Source organism: Heptranchias perlo, chromosome 28 (genome assembly GCF_035084215.1).
Source record: "Heptranchias perlo isolate sHepPer1 chromosome 28, sHepPer1.hap1, whole genome shotgun sequence".
In the NCBI taxonomy this organism is placed as follows: domain Eukaryota; kingdom Metazoa; phylum Chordata; class Chondrichthyes; order Hexanchiformes; family Hexanchidae; genus Heptranchias; species Heptranchias perlo.
In genome coordinates, this window is record NC_090352.1 from 39,919,025 (window position 1) to 39,940,531 (window position 21,507).

Genomic DNA, 21,507 nt, shown 5'->3' on the forward strand with positions numbered 1-21,507 from the left:
CCATTGGTGGGCGTGCCTTCAGCTGCCTGGGCCCAAAGCTCTGGAATTCCCCCCCCCAATCCTCTCTAACTCTCTCTCCTCCTTTAAGACCCACCTTAAAACCCACCTCTTTGACCAAGCTTTTAGTCACTTGTCCTAATACCTGCTTATGTGGCTCGATGCCCATTTTTGCCTGATTATGCTCCTGTGAAGCGCCCTAGGACGTTTTCCTATTTTAAAGGCACTATATAAATCCAAGTTGTTGAAGCCCCGGGTTGGTGAGCTGGACTCATGAAATCTTCATGCTGTCACATTGATACCAGAGGCATACAGATGAATAGCTTATAAGGAGGAACAGCCAGGGAAAAGGGGGCAGGAAGAAATAAGAACAGTCTGAAAGGACCTGCAAGCTCACCAACTCTCACAGCTACCTCGATTATATTACTTACCGCCCTGCTTCCTGTAAGGACTCCATTCCCTTCTCCCAGTTTCTCCATCTCTGTCGCATCTGCTCTGACGATGCCACATACCACAGCAGAGCATCTGAACTCTCTTCCTTTTTCCTCAAAGGAAGAGAGGATTCACTTCCCCTGCTGCCCCCCCCCCCACCCCCAGCTCCTCACTTCCAGAACGATGATAGGGCCCCCCTTGTCCCCACCTTCCACCCCACCAGCCTTCACATTCGACAGTTTACCCTCTGCTTTTTTTGCCACCACCAAACTCAACTTCCCCTTTCTTACCTTCTCAGCATTCCGAATGGACCGTTCCATCCTTGACGCTCTGTTCCACTCCTTCATCGTCCCCAAAAACTGCTCCCCGTCCCCCGGCCACTTCCCAAGCAAGTGCAGCAGGTGCAACACCTGTCCTTTCACCTCCCCCCACACCATAGTCCAGTGCCCCCCCGGCTCAGGCTGAGTATTTATCCTCCCCCTCCCACCTGACCGTTGCCCCCTTCCCCTCCACTGGACTCCGGCTGACCGTTGCCACCCCCCCCACCCTCCGGGCTCTGGCTGTTGTAATGATTTAGTCTTTCTGAAAATTTGTCTGGTTGCAAGTTGTGCATTGAGGGCAGGAACTTTGCTCTGTTGACAGCCCTGTGCATTGCCCCAGGTGTGTCTGGTCAGGTGTGTTGTGTTCTTATTGAGTGACAGGTGCAAAACTCCTGGTAAGTAATCTTTCCAATTGGAGTAGTGTTCATTGCGTCACGTACATCTGTTGTCTGTACCTGGGGCATGTCTGTGTAGAATAATCCACACACCTGCATTTAGCCTTACCACCCAGGTGTGCATTCAGTTTGACAGGCTGGACGCCTGCCTGTAGCATCTCTCAAATGTAACCTGAGAGGTGATGAGATTTTAGCTGAAGTGAGGGGGAAGCTCGGGGAGTTTTGTTGGGAGGGGAGAGGATGGAATGGCAGGGAGGGGCCGTGTTTCTCTAGCATTCCTCATGTCTGAAAGCACTTTACAGTTAGGGTGACAAGAAATGGTTATTGCTGAGCAGGAAGAGAATGGTAGGATTTGAGTGGGGAGACCAAAGAGAGAGATTCCAAATCAGTTTTTGAAAGTAGGGAGGATTGGCAAGGCAGAGAGAACCGGGCAGGGAGTTCAGGAGGGCAGGAGCACAGTGGCTGACCGAGTGGCCACCAGCTGTGGAGCGGAAGGAGTGGGGAGTGAGGAGAAACAGTGTTAGAGGAGTGAGGATACATGCAGGGGTGCAAGGTAGGGTAGGAGGAGGCCACTAAGCTGGGGTGAGGGTAAGGCTACGGTTGGGTTTGAAAGGCAAGACCTGATTTTTGGAATCAATGGCAGGGCCAGTGGGACTTCGTGATGATGAGGATGTGGGATGTGGCACTTTGAATAAGTTGAAACTTGTGGAGGGCTGACACTGGGAATCTAGCTAGGGGGCTATTAAATGAAGTCAAGCATCAAGGGTTGGGGGCAGGGACAGCTAATTTTGTGGAGGTGGAAGAAAGTGATGCTGATAACGGAGTGGATGTGGGGGAGGAACTGGAGCTTGGGGTTTAGCGGCACGCCAAGTCTCTGCCTGGCTCAGCCTGAGTACTACATTAAGCTGGAGGAATTTCGGACGGCTGGGATTAGTTGGAGTGATTGGGTAGAGGAGTGCAAAGTGATACATTTTGGCAGGAAGAATGAGGGGAGGCAATATAAACTAAATGGTACAATTCTAAAGGGGATGCAGGAACAGAGAGATCTGAGGGTATATGTGCACAAATCTTTGAAGGTGGAAGAACAGGTTGAGAAAGCAGTTAAAAAGCATACGAGACCCTGGGCTTTATAAATAGACATGATGTGGAGATGCCGGTGATGGACTGGGGAGACTATGCTTGGTTGGGAAGAGGAGGCTGGGTTGATTGGGAGGGCAGGAATGCTGAGCTATTTCTACAATGCTGTCTTTTAGCATCCATTCCAGAAAAGATCTGTGGTGTATATGTCTTCTCGGTAACTCAGCCCCAGTGTAATTAATGGCATGAGTGTTGATGTATGTCTAATTTGGTTTGGAGATGGTGCATTAAATAAGCAGGCGGTTGATATGTAGGATTTTTAAATGAAGATTGCTGCTGGGTGCCCAGTTCAGCTAAAGTGCAATGCAATTATGATCCAGTGAATTGTCAAGTGGTAAGCTTTAAATAAGTACAGTCCTGTACTGAAATCTGTGCTTAAGGAATGGAAACCATCACTTTGGGGGTTACTACCGTTCTGGTGCGAGAGCCAGAACAGTTGCTTTGCCATGTCATTGGAGAGGATTCCAAACACAACAAAGCTATTTTCCTTTGGACCCACTGGTAGATTTGAGTAACATGAGCTTTTTGGGGCCTTCCAAGCTTCTCTGTTCAGTGGTGAAACACTGTGTTTCACATAGAATCATAGAATGGTTACAGCACAGAAGGAGGCCATTTGGCCCATCGAGCCTGTGCCGGCTCTTAGTAAGAGCAATTGAGTTAGTCCATTCCCCCACTCTTTCCCCATAGGCCTGCAAATTTCTTCCTTTTAAATATTTATCCAAATCCTTTTTGAAAGCCATGATTGAATCTGTTTCCACTACCCTTTCAGGCAGTGCATTACAGATCATAACAACTTGCTGTGTTTAAAAAAAAAAAGTTTTTCCTCATGTCGCTTTTGGTTCTTTTGCCAATCACCTTAAATCTGTGTCCTCTGGTTCTCGACCCTTCCGCCAATGGGAACAGTTTATCTCTATCTACTTTATCTAAACCCTTCATGATTTTGAACACTTCTATCAAATCTCCTCTCAAACTTCTCTGCTCTAAGGAGAACAACCCCAGATTCTTCAGTCTATCCACGTAATTGAAGTCCCTCATCCCTGGGACCATTCCTGTAAATCTTCTGCACCCTCTCTAAGGCCTTGACATCCTTCCTAAAGTGCGGTGCCCAGAATTGGACACAATAATCAGTTGTGGCTGAACCAGTGTTTTATAAAGGCTCAACATAACTTCGTTTTTTTGTACTCTGTCCCTCTGACGAAGGAGAAAGCCTCCGAAAGCTTGTGATTTTCAAATAAAACTGTTGGACTATAACCTGGTGTTGTAAGATTCCTTACATTTGTCCACCCCAGTCCATCACCGGCATCTCCACATCATGTCTATTTATAAAGCCCAGGGTCTCGTATGCTTTTTAACTGCTTTCTCAACCTGTTCTTCCACCTTCAAAGATTTGTGCACATATACCCTCAGATCTCTCTGTTCCTGCATCCCCTTTAGAATTGTACCATTTAGTTTATATTGCCTCCCCTCATTCTTCCTGCCAAAATGTATCACTTTGCACTTCTCTGCATTAAATTTCATCTGCCATGAGTCCGCCCGTCCAGCCTGTCTATGTCCCCTTGAAGTCTATAACTATCTCCTCACTGTTTACTACACTTCCAAGTTTTGTGTCAACTGCAAATTTTGAAATTGTGTCCTGAGTCCAAGTCGTTAATATATATGAAATAAAGCAGTGGTCCCAGTACCGACCCTTGGGGAACACCGCTGTACACCTCCCTCCAGTCCGAAAAACAACCCTTCACCACTACTCTCTGTTTCCTGCCACTTAGTCAATTTCGCATCCATGCTGCCACTGCCCCTTTTATTCCACGGGCTTGTACTTTGCTGACAAGCCTATTATGTGGCACTTTATCAAACGCCTTTTGAAAGTCAATATACCCAACACCAACTGCATTGCCCTCATCAACCCCCTCTATTACCTAATCAAAAAAACTCATTCAAGTTAGTTAAACACGATTTGCCTTTAACAAATCCGTGCTGGCTTTCCTTTATTAATCCACACTTGTCCAAGTGACTATTAATTTTGTCCCTGATTATCATTTCTAAAAGCTTCTCCACCACTGAGGTTAAACTGACTGGCCTGTAGTTGCTGGGTTTATCCTTGCATCCTTTTTTGAACAAGGACGTAACATTTGCAATTCTCCAGTCCTCTGGCACCACAAAAAGTATATGCAAATAATACACTCGTGACTGAGAAGCTCAAAACACCACCAGCTCAGGAAAGGGTTGTCTTGGCCCTCACAGCTTGATTAGCACATGTCGAATTGGACTTGTGATTGAGCCTTATCAAAGCCTATGGCTTGTAAGATGGGAGCTAAACCTTGGTTTAAGCAGCTACCCTGATGCTTCAGTTGTACTGCTGCATGGAGGTCAAGTTAGATGGAGTCTGACTGCTGATGTTCGAGTTCTTGCTCTTGAATTTTCAGTTGGACTGATTTGGATTTGCATCAGAAGTGATGAAACATTAAATTCCCCACTCCGCCTCCCTGTACCATGTCAGAACACCAACAGTGTCTGCACCTGGATTCAGTAGGTGCTCAGTATTAGGGCCCTCTTCACTAACGGTATCTACTCTTGGATAAGTAGTCACTGTTTGAGATGCCGGAGGGATTAGATCTATTTAAGACCCTTCAGTTCCACGGACTATTACTCAGTGCAGCACCTGATGTGACTTGAGTATTTGTGCCATTGGTGGGACTGTCAGTTCTGTTAAATATTTGATACAGATGAGCTCATGCTCTAATCATTGACAATATATTTTCTTTGAGGATAATATTCAAAAGCTAAACATGCTAAAGCCACATCATATGGATTGACTCATTTGCACATGCACTGCCTCCAGCTACATTGGAAACAATCCATAAAGGAATGTAGTGCATCATTAAACCCCTCTGCCTCGTTAACTTTTTTTGCCAATTTTTACTCCTTTTTGTCTTCCTCTCCCAGATATGCTGACTCCTTTCTGGAGTACGGGTTCCATGAGAGCCAGCAGCCCTCTGGTACCTTGCTCAAGTGACCATTCTTTACGTGTGAGCTAGGCAGCAGACTAATGAACCAATCCCTTACTCACAATGTCCAGACCTGCAGGCGTCACTGGATAGTGATCAGGATCAGAAACCCTGACTGGATTCTGCTTCCCCCCCTTCCCCCCTGAGACCAAGTTTTGTGCTCTAACCGCTGCCCTGCTAAGTCAGAACAGACCAAGGATAGAACCTGGGACTGCTTGTTCAGTATGGTTCAGTATCGCACCAGGTGGTGCATACCCACAATGAGACAGAACTCACTCACTCACTAACTTCACGTACAACTTAAAACAAACAGAATGTGTTATGGAGACTCTGCATGTGGCTTATGTCCCACTTGTGTTGGCCACAACCCGTTCATAAGTTGGGTTCTGACGTGAGTGGGATGTAAGTAGACCTGTCACCACGGCACTGGTCTATAGGACTGAGTAAATCACATTCTGTTTCTAAGCATCAGCCTTGGCTCAGTGGTAGCACTCTTGCCTCTGAGTTAGAAGGTTATGGGTTCAAGCCCCACTCATGAGCCGTGAGCTCTTAATCTAGACTGGCATTTCAGTGAGGGAATGCTGCACTGTTAGGGGTGCTGTCTGTTGGATGAAACATTAAACCGAGGCCCCATCTGCCTGCTCAAGGTAGATTTAAAAGATCCTGAGGCACTATCGAACAACATTTATCTCTGAGCCAACAGCACTAATCTTTTTATCTGGTTGATTATTTAATTGCTGTTTGTGGGACTTTTCTGTGATAAAATATGTGCTTCTCAGCAGCATTTTCCCACTTGCTGCACTAGCCAGCTTCAGATTACCAATTCTTGTGTCAAATTTTGGGCACTTTTGTGCTTTGGGTCCATGACCACTAGAAACTTGATTGAGATTTCCCCAAACTCAATTCACCTTGTGTATTTACAATTGTAAACAATTTTACAACACCAAGTTATAGTCCAGCAATTTTATTTTAAATTCACAAGCTTTCGGAGACTTCCTCCTTCCTCAGGTAAATGTCCTGAGGAAGGAGGAAGTCTCCGAAAGCTTGTGAATTTAAAATAAAATTGCTGGACTATAACTTGGTGTTGTAAAATTGTTTACAATTGTCAACCCCAGTCCATCACCGGCATCTCCACATCATGTGTATTTACAGTCAGAGGAGTCTTTCATCCCAGCAATCGGAACTGGATTTGATTCCAGTTTTACAGTCCTGTCTGACTGGCATCTGGGGCTATTTAATTACTGCAGAAAAGGAGCATGAAACCTAAAATAGAAACATACGAGCAGTCCTTTGTCTAAAAGTGTTTTGAATATGTTCCTGACATTGATGTGCTACCTACTAATGGGAAGGATAGCTGTGGTGCTGCCTGAGGATTCCGAATGTTTGAGCATGCAGGAACGGCCAAGTCTGCTCGGTGAAGGGGTAGGCGAGGTTGCTGATCGAGCTGGATGGTTGAAGTTAATGCCTTTGCTTCTGATGTCCTTATAAGTTGTTTCTTTGCTTATGGGATGTTCGAGCTCCATCTCAGAACTTACAGCGGTGGCTCCACTTGATGACGGGTTGTTGTGATAATGTCAGAGTCTCTGAGTTCTGAGCATTGAAGTGAATTCTGCTTACTGCTGTGAATGGGGTACATTGCACCGAAACCCTCATAGCTGACGCTGGATATATGTAGCTTGGAAATGACGTGCTTGTGATGATGATAAAATTATATTCCCCATCTCAGTCTGATTTCTGTTCCTTCACTCATCTAACATTTCACCTGGTTTTAACCACGTAAGCAGGATGTAGGGGCAGTTACTCGTCTTGATCAGATACACAGAGAGGGGGATTTTTTTTGCGATGAGCTGCAGACTTCTCTGAAATTGATTAATATCAAGAAATTATAGCCTTCGTTCCAGCATTGTTCAGGGTCTCAAATTTATTTGGGGTTGTTATTCAAAATAATAACTGCCCATTCAGTGACTTGTTCCTCAGTGGTACCTACAGTGTTGCCCAATAGGACACTTTCCTTGATGCCCCTAGTATCTGAGCATTGAGCCGCCCCAGTGTGGGGCTTTGGCCTCCCCAAGATTAAGCCCAAGCTAAGAAGCTTGTCTGCTCCCGTTCGCAGCGGTGCTTAGTGAGCGGGGCAGCCCAGCAAGCCTCAAAACCTCTTTGCAGCTTTTTGTGTTGTCAGTTTGCACCCACAGTGATCGAGGTGCAAATGATCAAATTCTGGGATCTTTTGGAAAGTGCCAGTACATTTATTGCTGCTGTTGCTCAGGCCACAGGAGAGTGAGGCCACCTGTCACAATGGCAGGCTCATAGACCACCAAAAACATGTGTCTGTGATTTAGTCCATGTGGACAAGAGGCTAGCGATTTATTCAGTGAGGAGCCAGCGTACACACACTGCTCTCCACAATCCAAATTAAAAAAGTAAAAGATGTAAAAGTGTCTTGGTTGTTGTTTGAGAGAAGCTCGTGTTCGACTGTGACGGGTGTTAGTTGGTATGAACTTTCTGTGGTTTATGTGGAACCAAGTGCACCTCATAATAGCACTTCTCAATTGAAACTGAAAGGGAAAAATAGCAGTTTTCAGTCTTTCTCTATTATGTTCCATCCTATTAACAAAACAGGTTAAATTAAAGAACCCTGTTGAGGAGGAACTGGAGCAAACATTGCTTTGACACGTCCAACTTCAGTTGAGCACATTTGTGCTCTGCATGGTGTCCTGTGTGTGGGTCCATCAGTAAATCACAAGCAAAGCTCAGATCCTCTACAGCGTTCTTATTCCCGAAGGTCTTTTTACTGGAATCTGGGTGTCACAGTGCATTACAACTCACCTCTGGCAACCATGTCTCACAGTAAAAGTGTCTCTTTGCCGATTGTAAGGGGCCAAAGTGAGTGATGCCTGGCTCAGTCTGAGCTCAGGCCCACAGCACAAAACTAATCAGTCAATAGCTATCTGACTCAGAGAGGCCACAAGGATGGCTGGTGTGGAAAATAGCAAAATGTCACCTTGGGGCCATAAGAGGTGCTCTTCTAAGGTTGGAGGGAAGTCACAAGACAACTTTAATGATGGAACAGTGTGGAGGGAGCTTTACTCTGTATCTAACCCTGTACCTGCCTGGGAGTGTTTGATGGGACAGTGTAGAGGGAGCTTTACTCTGTATCTAACCCTGTACCTTCCTGGGAGTGTTTGATGGGACAGTGTAGAGGGAGCTTTACTCTGTATCTAACCCTGTACCTGCCCTGGGAGTGTTTGATGGGACAGTGTAGAGGGAGCTTTATTCTGTATCTAACCTGTGTTGTACCTGCCTCGGAGTGTTTGATGGGACAGTGTAGAGGGAGCTTTACTCTGTATCTAACCTGTGTTGTACCTGCCTGGGAGTGTTTGATGGGACAGTGTAGAGGGAGCTTTACTCTGTATCCAACCTGTGTTGTACCTGCCTGGGAGTGTTTGATGGGACAGTGTAGAGGGAGCTTTACTCTATTTGATCTGGCCATGCTTGAGGTAGACTGGGGACATTCTGTGCCCCAGAGATGACACCTTTCATCTTGAACACAAAAGTTCACCAAAACTCATAACCACCTTCATAGAATAGAATCATAGAAGTTACAACATGGAAACAGGCCCTTCGGCCCAACATGTCCATGTCGCCCAGTTTATACCACTAAGCTAGTCCCAATTGCCTGCACTTGGCCCATATCCCTCTATACCCATCTTACCCATGTAACTGTCCAAATGCTTTTTAAAAGACAAAATTGTACCCGCCTCTACTACTGCCTCTGGCAGCTCGTTCCAGACACTCACCACCCTTTGAGTGAAAAAATTGCCCCTCTGGACCCTTTTATATCTCTCCCCTCTCACCTTAAATCTATGCCCCCTCGTTATAGACTCCCCTACCTTTGGGAAAAGATTTTGACTATCTACCTTATCTATGCCCCTCATTATTTTATAGACTTCTATCCAACCTCTCCCTGTAAGTCAAACCATCAAGTCCCGGTAGCATCCTAGTAAATCTTTTCTGCACTCTTTCTAGTTTAATAATATCCTTTCTATAATAGGGTGACCAGAACTGTACACAGTATTCCAAGTGTGGCCTTACTAATGTCTTGTACAACTTCAACAAGACATCCCAACTCCTGTATTCAATGTTCTGACCAATGAAACCAAGCATGCTGAATGCTTTCTTCACCACCTGATCCACCTGTGACTCCACTTTCAAGGAGCTATGAACCTGTACTCCTAGATCTCTTTGTTCTATAACTCTCCCCAACGCCCTACCATTAACGGAGTAGGTCCTGGCCCGATTCGATCGACCAAAATGCATCACCTCACATTTATCTAAATTAAACTCCATCTGCCATTCATCGGCCCACTGGCCCAATTTATCAAGATCCCGTTGCAATCCCAGATAACCTTCTTCACTGTCCACGATGCCACCAATCTTGTCGTCATCTGCAAACTTACTAACCACGCCTCCTAAATTCTCATCCAAATCATTAATATAAATAACAAATAACAGCGGACCCAGCACCGATCCCTGAGGCACACCGCTGGTCACAGGCCTCCAGTTTGAAAAACAACCCTCGACAACCACCCTCTGTCTTCTGTCGTCAATCCAATTTTGTATTCAATTGGCTACCTCACCTTGGATCCCGTGAGATTTAACCTTATGCAACAACCTACCATGCGGTACCTTGTCAAAGGCTTTGCTGAAGTCCATGTAGACCACGTCTACTGCACAGCCCTCATCTATCTTCTTGGTTACCCCTTCAAAAAACTCAATCAAATTCGTGAGACATGATTTTCCTCTCTCAAAACCATACTGACTGTTCCTAATTAGTCCCTGCCTCTCCAAATGCCTGTCGATCCTGTCCCTCAGAATACCCTCTAACAACTTACTCACTACAGATGTCAGGCTCACCGGTCTGTAGTTCCCAGGCTTTTCCCTGCCGCCCTTCTTAAACAAAGGCACAACATTTGCTACCCTCCAATCTTCAGGCACCTCACCTGTAGTTGTCGATGATTCAAATATCTCTGCTAGGGGACCCGCAATTTCCTCCCTAACCTCCCATAACGTCCTGGGATACATTTCATCAGGTCCCGGAGATTTATCTACTTTGATGCGCGTTAAGACTTCCAGCACCTCCCTCTCTGTAATATGTACACTCCTCAAGATATCACTATTTATTTCCCCAAGTTCCCTAACATCCATGCCTTTCTCAACCGTAAATACCGATGTGAAATATTCATTCAGGATCTCACCCATCTCTTGTGGTTCCGCACATAGATGACCTTGTTGATCCTTAAGAGGCCCTACTCTCTCCCTAGTTACCCTTTTGCCCTTTATGTATTTGTCGAAGCTCTTTGGATTCTCCTTTGCCTTATCTGCCAAAGCAATCTCATGTCCCCTTTTTGCCCTCCTGATTTCTCTCTTAACTCTACCCTGGCAATCTCTATACTCTTCAAGGGACCCACTTGATCCTAGCTGCCTATGCATGTCATATGCCTCCTTCTTCTTTTTGACTAGGGCCTCAATCTCCTGAGTCATCCAAGGTTCCCTACTTCTACCAGCCTTGCCCTTCACTTTATAAGGAATGTGCTTACCCTGAACCCTGGTTAACACACTTTTGAAAGCCTCCCACTTACCAGATGTCCCTTTGCCTGCCAACAGACTCTCCCAATCAATTTCTGAAAGTTCCTGTCTAATACCATCAAAATTGGCCTTCATTTAAAAAAAGAATTTTAATTTTTTAATCGAATTTCTGTAGATTTTCCTCTGCTGAGTTACTAGTGTTGGTGTTTGTGTCTGTCTTTGCCAGGTACCCTTATGGCTAGCAAGGTTTACTATGTAACTTGTGCCTTTGCCAGGGAGGTATAGTGTTTTGAACAATTAATCCGAAGTTCAGTGGCTCAGTGAATAAACCCACTTTGTGATGTGGTACTGGGCCAGACAGAAGAGGCAGATCTTTGATTTTGATTCATTTAGTGAGTGGTGTTAATTGTCTGGGCGGCAAGAACGGCTCTTATTGGCTTCTGCCCCTCTGTGCTGTGGAGGGTTAATATCAGCCAGCATTCCTGATCTTGCCTACTCAGTAACCCCTGCTGGAAGTGCATCTGCGTGAATGTTAAGTGAAGACTGGATCAGGCTTTGACTGATGTCCACCACAGTGGGATAGCCTACTGCTGTCTATGCTGACACGTGAAGAACGGCTTTCTGGGGTGAGGTAATGGGATGCCTGTGGGGCCATACCCCTAAATAATTTGTCCCCTGCTTTGTCACCTCGCTCGTGTAATTAGACCCTTTCCCATCAAGAGTTGTCTGTTCAGCAGGTTATTCCGTGGTGGGAAAAGTCCAAGCTAATCATAGCAGAGGAAGTGCTGGGTACTGTATGTTGTAATGATTTGACTGGTGTCACATACAGGTTGAGTTCGTGCACTTTGTGACCCCGGTCACTCAAACCACTTCTGAAGTGGTAAGATCACCACGAGTCATTTCAAGAAGTGCTGTTGGTTTCCAGTGTGCTCATATCGCTGTCGTCGACCAGTGTGTGCCAGGTTGCAGTTGGGTTGGTTAAACACAAAACCACACATTTGTAGCAAATGTGGCCCGGCGACGTGACAGAATCCATGTAGCTGTGGCGAGCCTGCACGTTGGAGCCAAGTATACAGCAGTTAATTTGAGGCAGTTTACCACCTGCCTCAGCTCACACTCGTCATTAAGATGATCACAAAGTAGAATCCGGTGTATTCTCCCCTTCACTTGTTGCTGCTTTCGTTCATGTCAGCTATATTTAAATGTAAACGTGGTCGAGAATGCACATTTAAGCAGCTTTTTTATTTTTGATTTGGTCTGTTTTCCCTCCCCTCCTGATCTAAGCGAAACTCTGGCCGATGACTGTGGGAACTGAAGCTAACTCCCACCGCCCGGCTGCGGTTCTTCAGTTTACGTGCTCAGTTGCCCTGAAAGTTCATTGCAGCAGTGAGGCGGTGTTCTTCGGGGCTGAATGATTTTATTTTGTGATTAGAAAGTAGTTGAATTTAGTTGCCCAGCCATATAGAGCAATGCAGGTTGTGCAGGAGGGAGCTGTCGGTCAATGAATGAGCCAAAGGGGAAACCAGACACTGGCCTGATCTGTATTTAAAATGGCTGCAGTACTACTGGTTGTGGGCTGTTAGGTTTTCTGTGACAATTTCCCCCTCATCTCCCCTGAAGACTTCTCGCTGGGGTGTGGGTTCCACAGGCACCAGCTGCCCTCTGGTACCTCATGTAAATGGCCATTCTTCATGTGTGAGCCCAGACTTTGATTGTAAGCAGGATATTCAACCACTGGCATTCAGTGCCAGGCCTGATCCTGTTTCCCTCCCTCCCTCCCTCCCTCCCTCCCTCCCTCCCTCTCCATGTCCACACACACATACTTTTCAGCAAGGAGTCACTGGATAATGATCAGGAGTGGGAGCCCAGGAATGGCTGCCTTGTCCTTCTCTAGCCCACGGCCACCGAAACCAACTGAAGCACCATCTCCCACTGCCTCAGTTCAGCTAACGCGGCACAGACTGGCCCAGTGACTCACTGCATAAACTTGCTGTTTATGCCTCTTCAGTCAGGCAAACTGTGTACTGTGAACATCTGAATTTTATTCTCTTTAGTTTTGGAATGCAAAGCAACGTGATGGTTTGCATTTGGAATCGCCCTCTGGCAGGGTATGATCCAATCTCTGCAGTAACTATACTTTGTGTTGTTTCAATTGTTCATGCTTAGATGAACACTGGGATTTAAAACTCTGTGAAATTGGGGAGGGGCTGGGCAAGGTCTGGCCTATCTGCCTGTTTACCGATGACGTATTGTTTAATTGTGGTTTTAGCAATTAAACTGTGCAAATTGGTACCAGTCCTAGTCTAGTGTCCCTGTAATAAATACTGTTCAGCCTCATCCTGTTATACGCCAGTCTGCAATAGAAGCAATGTTTTCGAGCTTTGGCGAGCTGGCACAGTCAAGGAACACTCTGAACTCTGGCTGTGGAAATAGGTTCAGGTGGCATTGAGTTCAAAGCAGAGGCTGAATTCTAAATATTTGCTCTTCGTACCAGCTGACTTCGAGTTTTTTGAAATGATTGAAATGCAGAGCCCAGAAACGTGAGGCTGGAGGGGCTGAGTGTGTTTTATATGTATTTTGAAATTAAATGAAAGTGGCAGCATACTATGCTATGAAGTGTTGTGTGCTTTTAATTTCCTCACGCTGTTTGGAGTTGTGCCTTTGGGGGAGAAGGGGGAATGGGAAACGTCTCCCAGCCTTCTGTCTTGTGCCACTTCCTAGTAGAACCTGTGAGAGCCCTGGTAGAGGCTGGAGACAGGGCGATTGCTAACTCAGAGAGCTGGAGCAGGAAAACAACGCTCCCACACTTGCTTCCCTCACCCCCTCCCACCTATCCTGGTTTCCTCCCCAGTCTGCCTGGGCCCCACTCTGACCCAGGAGGTCAAACATGTGATCCGCTTCCGAGGCTCTGTCGCCATCTGTCTGAACTGGCTGCTAGGTGTGCACCAGTGGCCCAGGGGTGACTCTTGCTTGTTGTCCCCCCCCCCCCCCGCCCCGCCCATCCATACACGAGGCTCCCCCCACCCTGTGGCACAGCTGAGTCGGAAACTTAAACCCGGGGTCCACCACTACACCATGGTGCTGTCAGGAGGAACGTTTATTTTAACATCTTGGCTAGGGGAGGGGAACGATCCTGTGTGAGGCAATGGGTGAGATACTGTCTGTTATGTTGAACTGATAGTATACCATTTTGCGTTCTGACTATTAACATCTGCCCTGGCCTGTAAAAGGCACCTTTACAACACATGATTTCTGTAGGGTGCTTAATACTTGTTTCAATGCGACTTACAATAAATGTGTTGCACGTAACTTCGTCCCCCTGTTGTCAAACGGACCCCGAGGTCAGGCCGATGCCCATCCGTAGCTCTCCCCGGGCTGGACACTAGGACACAGTGCGCCTATCATTGCCAGCAGAGGGCGGCACATTGCTGAGCGGTGCTGTGCACTGAGAGCCTTGGCAGGAACTGCCGGCCTGTGTGACTGTGGGCATGTTTTTGCTCCAAGCATCTGCTCCTTGCCACTGAGCTGTGGTCATGCTGTCCTCTGTCTCTGATGTTGACTGCTGATAAGAACATGCTGTGAGTAGATTAATTGTCTCTCTCCCTTTCTCTTTCCTTTCCTTCCCCTCCACCTCCCCCCAAAAAACAGCTGAATAAAAGATTTATCCTGAATTTCCTCCATGCCCAAGGGAAGCTGTTCACTAAGATAGGGTAAGTGCAAAATACTTTTTTTTCTCTTGTATATTAAAGATGACACTTCAATGGTTCCTCAGAGATTTCTATTTCCTGCATTGTGTTGAAATTAAATATTGTAATGCCAGCAGTTTTAACATGTTAAATAAACTTGGCATTAACTCTTTCTGAGCTGTTCCCTTTGCTGTTTTTGCTGCGGAGCAGCAACGTAGTTTCTTGAATCACAATGCAAAGCCCCAGTTTCTAAAAATTGGAGCCTACAGTTGGCACAAATTCACTTGGGCAAATCAGTACACATGGACAACAGCGTGTTTGGTCTCTGTACCACAGTAAACTGACTGCTTCAAGGAGTGGCCGATTTAAGCAGCTTTCCTTGTATTCCGCGCCCAGGTGCTGCTGTGTTAATCCACCTGGAGCAGCATGTAGCTCCATGGTGTTACAATACATTGAGCTGTTGAAGTGATATGAGCCCCAAGAGTGAAGTGTGAGCTGTTTCTCAGCATCATCTCAACTCTCAGATGTTTCGCATTCTCAAAAGTCACTCCCTCCTGTGATATCTTGTGCCCTATACATGGATACATCTTGGGGAGGGAGAGCTGTCCTGTATATATGGAGCCTGCTGAGAGGGCCCAGATTATTGGGAGCAAGCAAGAGCATGTTCCTGAATTACTGGCAGGGTAAATTAAAGATTCTTCCTGGAGGGTGGGAAGAATCTTTAATTTACTCTGCCAGTAATTCAGGACTGGCAGAGTAAATTACATAATGCACAGGATGGCAGCTAGCCAGTTACAATGTGGTAGCCCAAGAGAGCAGTTCAAATAATATTTTAAAGTGCAAGAGCTGAGCTAGATTGGGTGACGTTCATCAACTCAACCATGAGATTGGATTATTAATTCACTGACATCCCATATCTTTTAAGTATTATAATTGGAAGTGCAGTGTTGTAATAAATAGCATTCATGGTTGGCAATTTGTTGGTCATGGGTGGTGTATTCAAAGTGATTCTGAGAGACCTAGGACTCCACAGGATATCAGCATACCGTTGACTAACTTAATTCACTCTCCTCAGTCACACTGGGTATTCCCTCCCTTACGGATCCTGTGTCTATCTTTCGCTAACTCTGGTTCAGACTCACACCAGCTTTAGGGGGTGCTACAGATGCTTCTGTGGAAAGAGCTAAACTGTGAGGGCAGCTAGACCGCTGTGATGTAATGAGAAAGCTGCTGTGACACCAACGAGGTTATTGTGACATTCTAAAGAATTGTTGTTGTCACTGCAGAATGTGAGTTATGGAATGTGGAATAAACTGGTAATTTCACAATGCGTAAATAACACAGATTTAATGGGATCTGAGAGTGACATACCTGATCCAAGTACGGAATGTCTGGACCAAGCCTTGAATGTTTGTGGGGCCTGCAGAGAGTGTGTGTGTGTGTGTGGTTCTGCCTCCAGTCTGCGTATGCTGCTCCCTTCTGGGGTTGTGTGTGTGTGTGTGTGTGTGTGTGTGTTGTGTGTGTCTCTCTCTCTCTCTCTCTCTCTCTGTCTCTCTCGTGTGTGTGTGTGTGTCACACTCTCTCCAGTTTGTGTGTGTGCTGCTCCCTCCTGTGTGTGTTGCTCTCTCTCTCTCCTTCCAGTGTGTGTTTGTGTGTCGCTCTGTCTCCAGAGTGTGTGTGTCGCTCTGTCTCCAGAGTGTGTGTGTCGCTCTGTCTCCAGAGTGTGTGTGTCGCTCTGTCTCCAGAGTGTGTGTGTCGCTCTGTCTCCAGAGTGTGTGTGTCGCTCTGTCTCCAGAGTGTGTGTGTCGCTCTGTCTCCAGAGTGTGTGTGTCGCTCTGTCTCCAGAGTGTGTGTGTCGCTCTGTCTCCAGAGTGTGTGTGTCGCTCTGTCTCCAGAGTGTGTGTGTCGCTCTGTCTCCAGAGTGTGTGTGTCGCTCTGTCTCCAGAGTGTGTGTGTCGCTCTGTCTCCAGAGTGTGTGTGTCGCTCTGTCTCCAGAGTGTGTGTGTCGCTCTGTCTCCAGAGTGTGTGTGTCGCTCTGTCTCCAGAGTGTGTGTGTCGCTCTGTCTCCAGAGTGTGTGTGTCGCTCTGTCTCCAGAGTGTGTGTGTCGCTCTGTCTCCAGAGTGTGTGTGTCGCTCTGTCTCCAGAGTGTGTGTGTCGCTCTGTCTCCAGAGTGTGTGTGTCGCTCTGTCTCCAGAGTGTGTGTGTCGCTCTGTCTCCAGAGTGTGTGTGTCGCTCTGTCTCCAGAGTGTGTGTGTCGCTCTGTCTCCAGAGTGTGTGTGTCGCTCTGTCTCCAGAGTGTGTGTGTCGCTCTGTCTCCAGAGTGTGTGTGTCGCTCTGTCTCCAGAGTGTGTGTGTCGCTCTGTCTCCAGAGTGTGTGTGTCGCTCTGTCTCCAGAGTGTGTGTGTCGCTCTGTCTCCAGAGTGTGTGTGTCGCTCTGTCTCCAGAGTGTGTGTGTCGCTCTGTCTCCAGAGTGTGTGTGTCGCTCTGTCTCCAGAGTGTGTGTGTCGCTCTGTCTCCAGAGTGTGTGTGTCGCTCTGTCTCCAGAGTGTGTGTGTCGCTCTGTCTCCAGAGTGTGTGTGTCGCTCTGTCTCCAGAGTGTGTGTGTCGCTCTGTCTCCAGAGTGTGTGTGTCGCTCTGTCTCCAGAGTGTGTGTGTCGCTCTGTCTCCAGAGTGTGTGTGTCGCTCTGTCTCCAGAGTGTGTGTGTCGCTCTGTCTCCAGAGTGTGTGTGTCGCTCTGTCTCCAGAGTGTGTGTGTCGCTCTGTCTCCAGAGTGTGTGTGTCGCTCTGTCTCCGAGTGTGTGTCGCTCTGTCTCCAGAGTGTGTGTGTCGCTCTGTCTCCAGAGTGTGTGTGTCGCTCTGTCTCCAGAGTGTGTGTGTCGCTCTGTCTCCAGAGTGTGTGTGTCGCTCTGTCTCCAGAGTGTGTGTGTCGCTCTGTCTCCAGAGTGTGTGTGTCGCTCTGTCTCCAGAGTGTGTGTGTCGCTCTGTCTCCAGAGTGTGTGTGTCGCTCTGTCTCCAGAGTGTGTGTGTCGCTCTGTCTCCAGAGTGTGTGTGTCGCTCTGTCTCCAGAGTGTGTGTGTCGCTCTGTCTCCAGAGTGTGTGTGTCGCTCTGTCTCCAGAGTGTGTGTGTCGCTCTGTCTCCAGAGTGTGTGTGTCGCTCTGTCTCCAGAGTGTGTGTGTCGCTCTGTCTCCAGAGTGTGTGTGTCGCTCTGTCTCCAGAGTGTGTGTGTCGCTCTGTCTCCAGAGTGTGTGTGTCGCTCTGTCTCCAGAGTGTGTGTGTCGCTCTGTCTCCAGAGTGTGTGTGTCGCTCTGTCTCCAGAGTGTGTGTGTCGCTCTGTCTCCAGAGTGTGTGTGTCGCTCTGTCTCCAGAGTGTGTGTGTCGCTCTGTCTCCAGAGTGTGTGTGTCGCTCTGTCTCCAGAGTGTGTGTGTCGCTCTGTCTCCAGAGTGTGTGTGTCGCTCTGTCTCCAGAGTGTGTGTGTCGCTCTGTCTCCAGAGTGTGTGTGTCGCTCTGTCTCCAGAGTGTGTGTGTCGCTCTGTCTCCAGAGTGTGTGTGTCGCTCTGTCTCCAGAGTGTGTGTGTCGCTCTGTCTCCAGAGTGTGTGTGTCGCTCTGTCTCCAGAGTGTGTGTGTCGCTCTGTCTCCAGAGTGTGTGTGTCGCTCTGTCTCCAGAGTGTGTGTGTCGCTCTGTCTCCAGAGTGTGTGTGTCGCTCTGTCTCCAGAGTGTGTGTGTCGCTCTGTCTCCAGAGTGTGTGTGTCGCTCTGTCTCCAGAGTGTGTGTGTCGCTCTGTCTCCAGAGTGTGTGTGTCGCTCTGTCTCCAGAGTGTGTGTGTCGCTCTGTCTCCAGAGTGTGTGTGTCGCTCTGTCTCCAGAGTGTGTGTGTCGCTCTGTCTCCAGAGTGTGTGTGTCGCTCTGTCTCCAGAGTGTGTGTGTCGCTCTGTCTCCAGAGTGTGTGTGTCGCTCTGTCTCCAGAGTGTGTGTGTCGCTCTGTCTCCAGAGTGTGTGTGTCGCTCTGTCTCCAGAGTGTGTGTGTCGCTCTGTCTCCAGAGTGTGTGTGTCGCTCTGTCTCCAGAGTGTGTGTGTCGCTCTGTCTCCAGAGTGTGTGTGTCGCTCTGTCTCCAGAGTGTGTGTGTCGCTCTGTCTCCAGAGTGTGTGTGTCGCTCTGTCTCCAGAGTGTGTGTGTCGCTCTGTCTCCAGAGTGTGTGTGTCGCTCTGTCTCCAGAGTGTGTGTGTCGCTCTGTCTCCAGAGTGTGTGTGTCGCTCTGTCTCCAGAGTGTGTGTGTCGCTCTGTCTCCAGAGTGTGTGTGTCGCTCTGTCTCCAGAGTGTGTGTGTCGCTCTGTCTCCAGAGTGTGTGTGTCGCTCTGTCTCCAGAGTGTGTGTGTCGCTCTGTCTCCAGAGTGTGTGTGTCGCTCTGTCTCCAGAGTGTGTGTGTCGCTCTGTCTCCAGAGTGTGTGTGTCGCTCTGTCTCCAGAGTGTGTGTGTCGCTCTGTCTCCAGAGTGTGTGTGTCGCTCTGTCTCCAGAGTGTGTGTGTCGCTCTGTCTCCAGAGTGTGTGTGTCGCTCTGTCTCCAGAGTGTGTGTGTCGCTCTGTCTCCAGAGTGTGTGTGTCGCTCTGTCTCCAGAGTGTGTGTGTCGCTCTGTCTCCAGAGTGTGTGTGTCGCTCTGTCTCCAGAGTGTGTGTGTCGCTCTGTCTCCAGAGTGTGTGTGTCGCTCTGTCTCCAGAGTGTGTGTGTCGCTCTGTCTCCAGAGTGTGTGTGTCGCTCTGTCTCCAGAGTGTGTGTGTCGCTCTGTCTCCAGAGTGTGTGTGTCGCTCTGTCTCCAGAGTGTGTGTGTCGCTCTGTCTCCAGAGTGTGTGTGTCGCTCTGTCTCCAGAGTGTGTGTGTCGCTCTGTCTCCAGAGTGTGTGTGTCGCTCTGTCTCCAGAGTGTGTGTGTCGCTCTGTCTCCAGAGTGTGTGTGTCGCTCTGTCTCCAGAGTGTGTGTGTCGCTCTGTCTCCAGAGTGTGTGTGTCGCTCTGTCTCCAGGGTGTGTGTGTCGCTCTGTCTCCAGGGTGTGTGTGTCGCTCTGTCTCCAGGGTGTGTGTGTCGCTCTGTCTCCAGGGTGTGTGTGTCGCTCTGTCTCCAGGGTGTGTGTGTCGCTCTGTCTCCAGGGTGTGTGTGTCGCTCTGTCTCCAGGGTGTGTGTGTCGCTCTGTCTCCAGGGTGTGTGTGTCGCTCTGTCTCCAGGGTGTGTGTGTCGCTCTGTCTCCAGGGTGTGTGTGTCGCTCTGTCTCCAGGGTGTGTGTGTCGCTCTGTCTCCAGGGTGTGTGTGTCGCTCTGTCTCCAGGGTGTGTGTGTCGCTCTGTCTCCAGGGTGTGTGTGTCGCTCTGTCTCCAGGGTGTGTGTGTCGCTCTGTCTCCAGGGTGTGTGTGTCGCTCTGTCTCCAGGGTGTGTGTGTCGCTCTGTCTCCAGGGTGTGTGTGTCGCTCTGTCTCCAGGGTGTGTGTGTCGCTCTGTCTCCAGGGTGTGTGTGTCGCTCTGTCTCCAGGGTGTGTGTGTCGCTCTGTCTCCAGGGTGTGTGTGTCGCTCTGTCTCCAGGGTGTGTGTGTCGCTCTGTCTCCAGGGTGTGTGTGTCGCTCTGTCTCCAGGGTGTGTGTGTCGCTCTGTCTCCAGGGTGTGTGTGTCGCTCTGTCTCCAGGGTGTGTGTGTCGCTCTGTCTCCAGGGTGTGTGTGTCGCTCTGTCTCCAGGGTGTGTGTGTCGCTCTGTCTCCAGGGTGTGTGTGTCGCTCTGTCTCCAGGGTGTGTGTGTCGCTCTGTCTCCAGGGTGTGTGTGTCGCTCTGTCTCCAGGGTGTGTGTGTCGCTCTGTCTCCAGGGTGTGTGTGTCGCTCTGTCTCCAGGGTGTGTGTGTCGCTCTGTCTCCAGGGTGTGTGTGTCGCTCTGTCTCCAGGGTGTGTGTGTCGCTCTGTCTCCAGGGTGTGTGTGTCGCTCTGTCTCCAGGGTGTGTGTGTCGCTCTGTCTCCAGGGTGTGTGTGTCGCTCTGTCTCCAGGGTGTGTGTGTCGCTCTGTCTCCAGGGTGTGTGTGTCGCTCTGTCTCCAGGGTGTGTGTGTCGCTCTGTCTCCAGGGTGTGTGTGTCGCTCTGTCTCCAGTGTGTGTGTGTCGCTCTGTCTCCAGAGTGTGTGTGTCGCTCTGTCTCCAGAGTGTGTGTGTCGCTCTGTCTCCAGAGTGTGTGTGTCGCTCTGTCTCCAGAGTGTGTGTGTCGCTCTGTCTCCAGAGTGTGTGTGTCGCTCTGTCTCCAGAGTGTGTGTGTCGCTCTGTCTCCAGAGTGTGTGTGTCGCTCTGTCTCCAGAGTGTGTGTGTCGCTCTGTCTCCAGAGTGTGTGTGTCGCTCTGTCTCCAGAGTGTGTGTGTCGCTCTGTCTCCAGAGTGTGTGTGTCGCTCTGTCTCCAGAGTGTGTGTGTCGCTCTGTCTCCAGAGTGTGTGTGTCGCTCTGTCTCCAGAGTGTGTGTGTCGCTCTGTCTCCAGAGTGTGTGTGTCGCTCTGTCTCCAGAGTGTGTGTGTCGCTCTGTCTCCAGAGTGTGTGTGTCGCTCTGTCTCCAGAGTGTGTGTGTCGCTCTGTCTCCAGAGTGTGTGTGTCGCTCTGTCTCCAGAGTGTGTGTGTCGCTCTGTCTCCAGAGTGTGTGTGTCGCTCTGTCTCCAGAGTGTGTGTGTCGCTCTGTCTCCAGAGTGTGTGTGTCGCTCTGTCTCCAGAGTGTGTGTGTCGCTCTGTCTCCAGAGTGTGTGTGTCGCTCTGTCTCCAGAGTGTGTGTGTCGCTCTGTCTCCAGAGTGTGTGTGTCGCTCTGTCTCCAGAGTGTGTGTGTCGCTCTGTCTCCAGAGTGTGTGTGTCGCTCTGTCTCCAGAGTGTGTGTGTCGCTCTGTCTCCAGAGTGTGTGTGTCGCTCTGTCTCCAGAGTGTGTGTGTCGCTCTGTCTCCAGAGTGTGT

At 48.8% G+C, this 21,507-nt stretch overlaps 1 protein-coding gene and 1 long non-coding RNA gene across 4 annotated transcripts in view; one reads left to right on the plus strand and one right to left on the minus strand.

Moving 5' to 3' along the window:
* smg6 (SMG6 nonsense mediated mRNA decay factor) overlaps window positions 1-21,507 on the plus strand; it is a 323,207-nt gene that overhangs the window by 47,032 nt on the left and 254,668 nt on the right. For both annotated transcript variants that reach the window (XM_068008576.1, XM_068008577.1), the window contains exon 9: window positions 14,521-14,582. In XM_068008576.1, coding sequence (XP_067864677.1) covers window positions 14,521-14,582 — 62 coding nt within the window. The remainder of the gene's footprint in view (window positions 1-14,520; window positions 14,583-21,507) is intronic.
* LOC137345112 (uncharacterized) overlaps window positions 1-21,507 on the minus strand; it is a 78,117-nt gene that overhangs the window by 10,369 nt on the left and 46,241 nt on the right. The window lies entirely within an intron of this gene.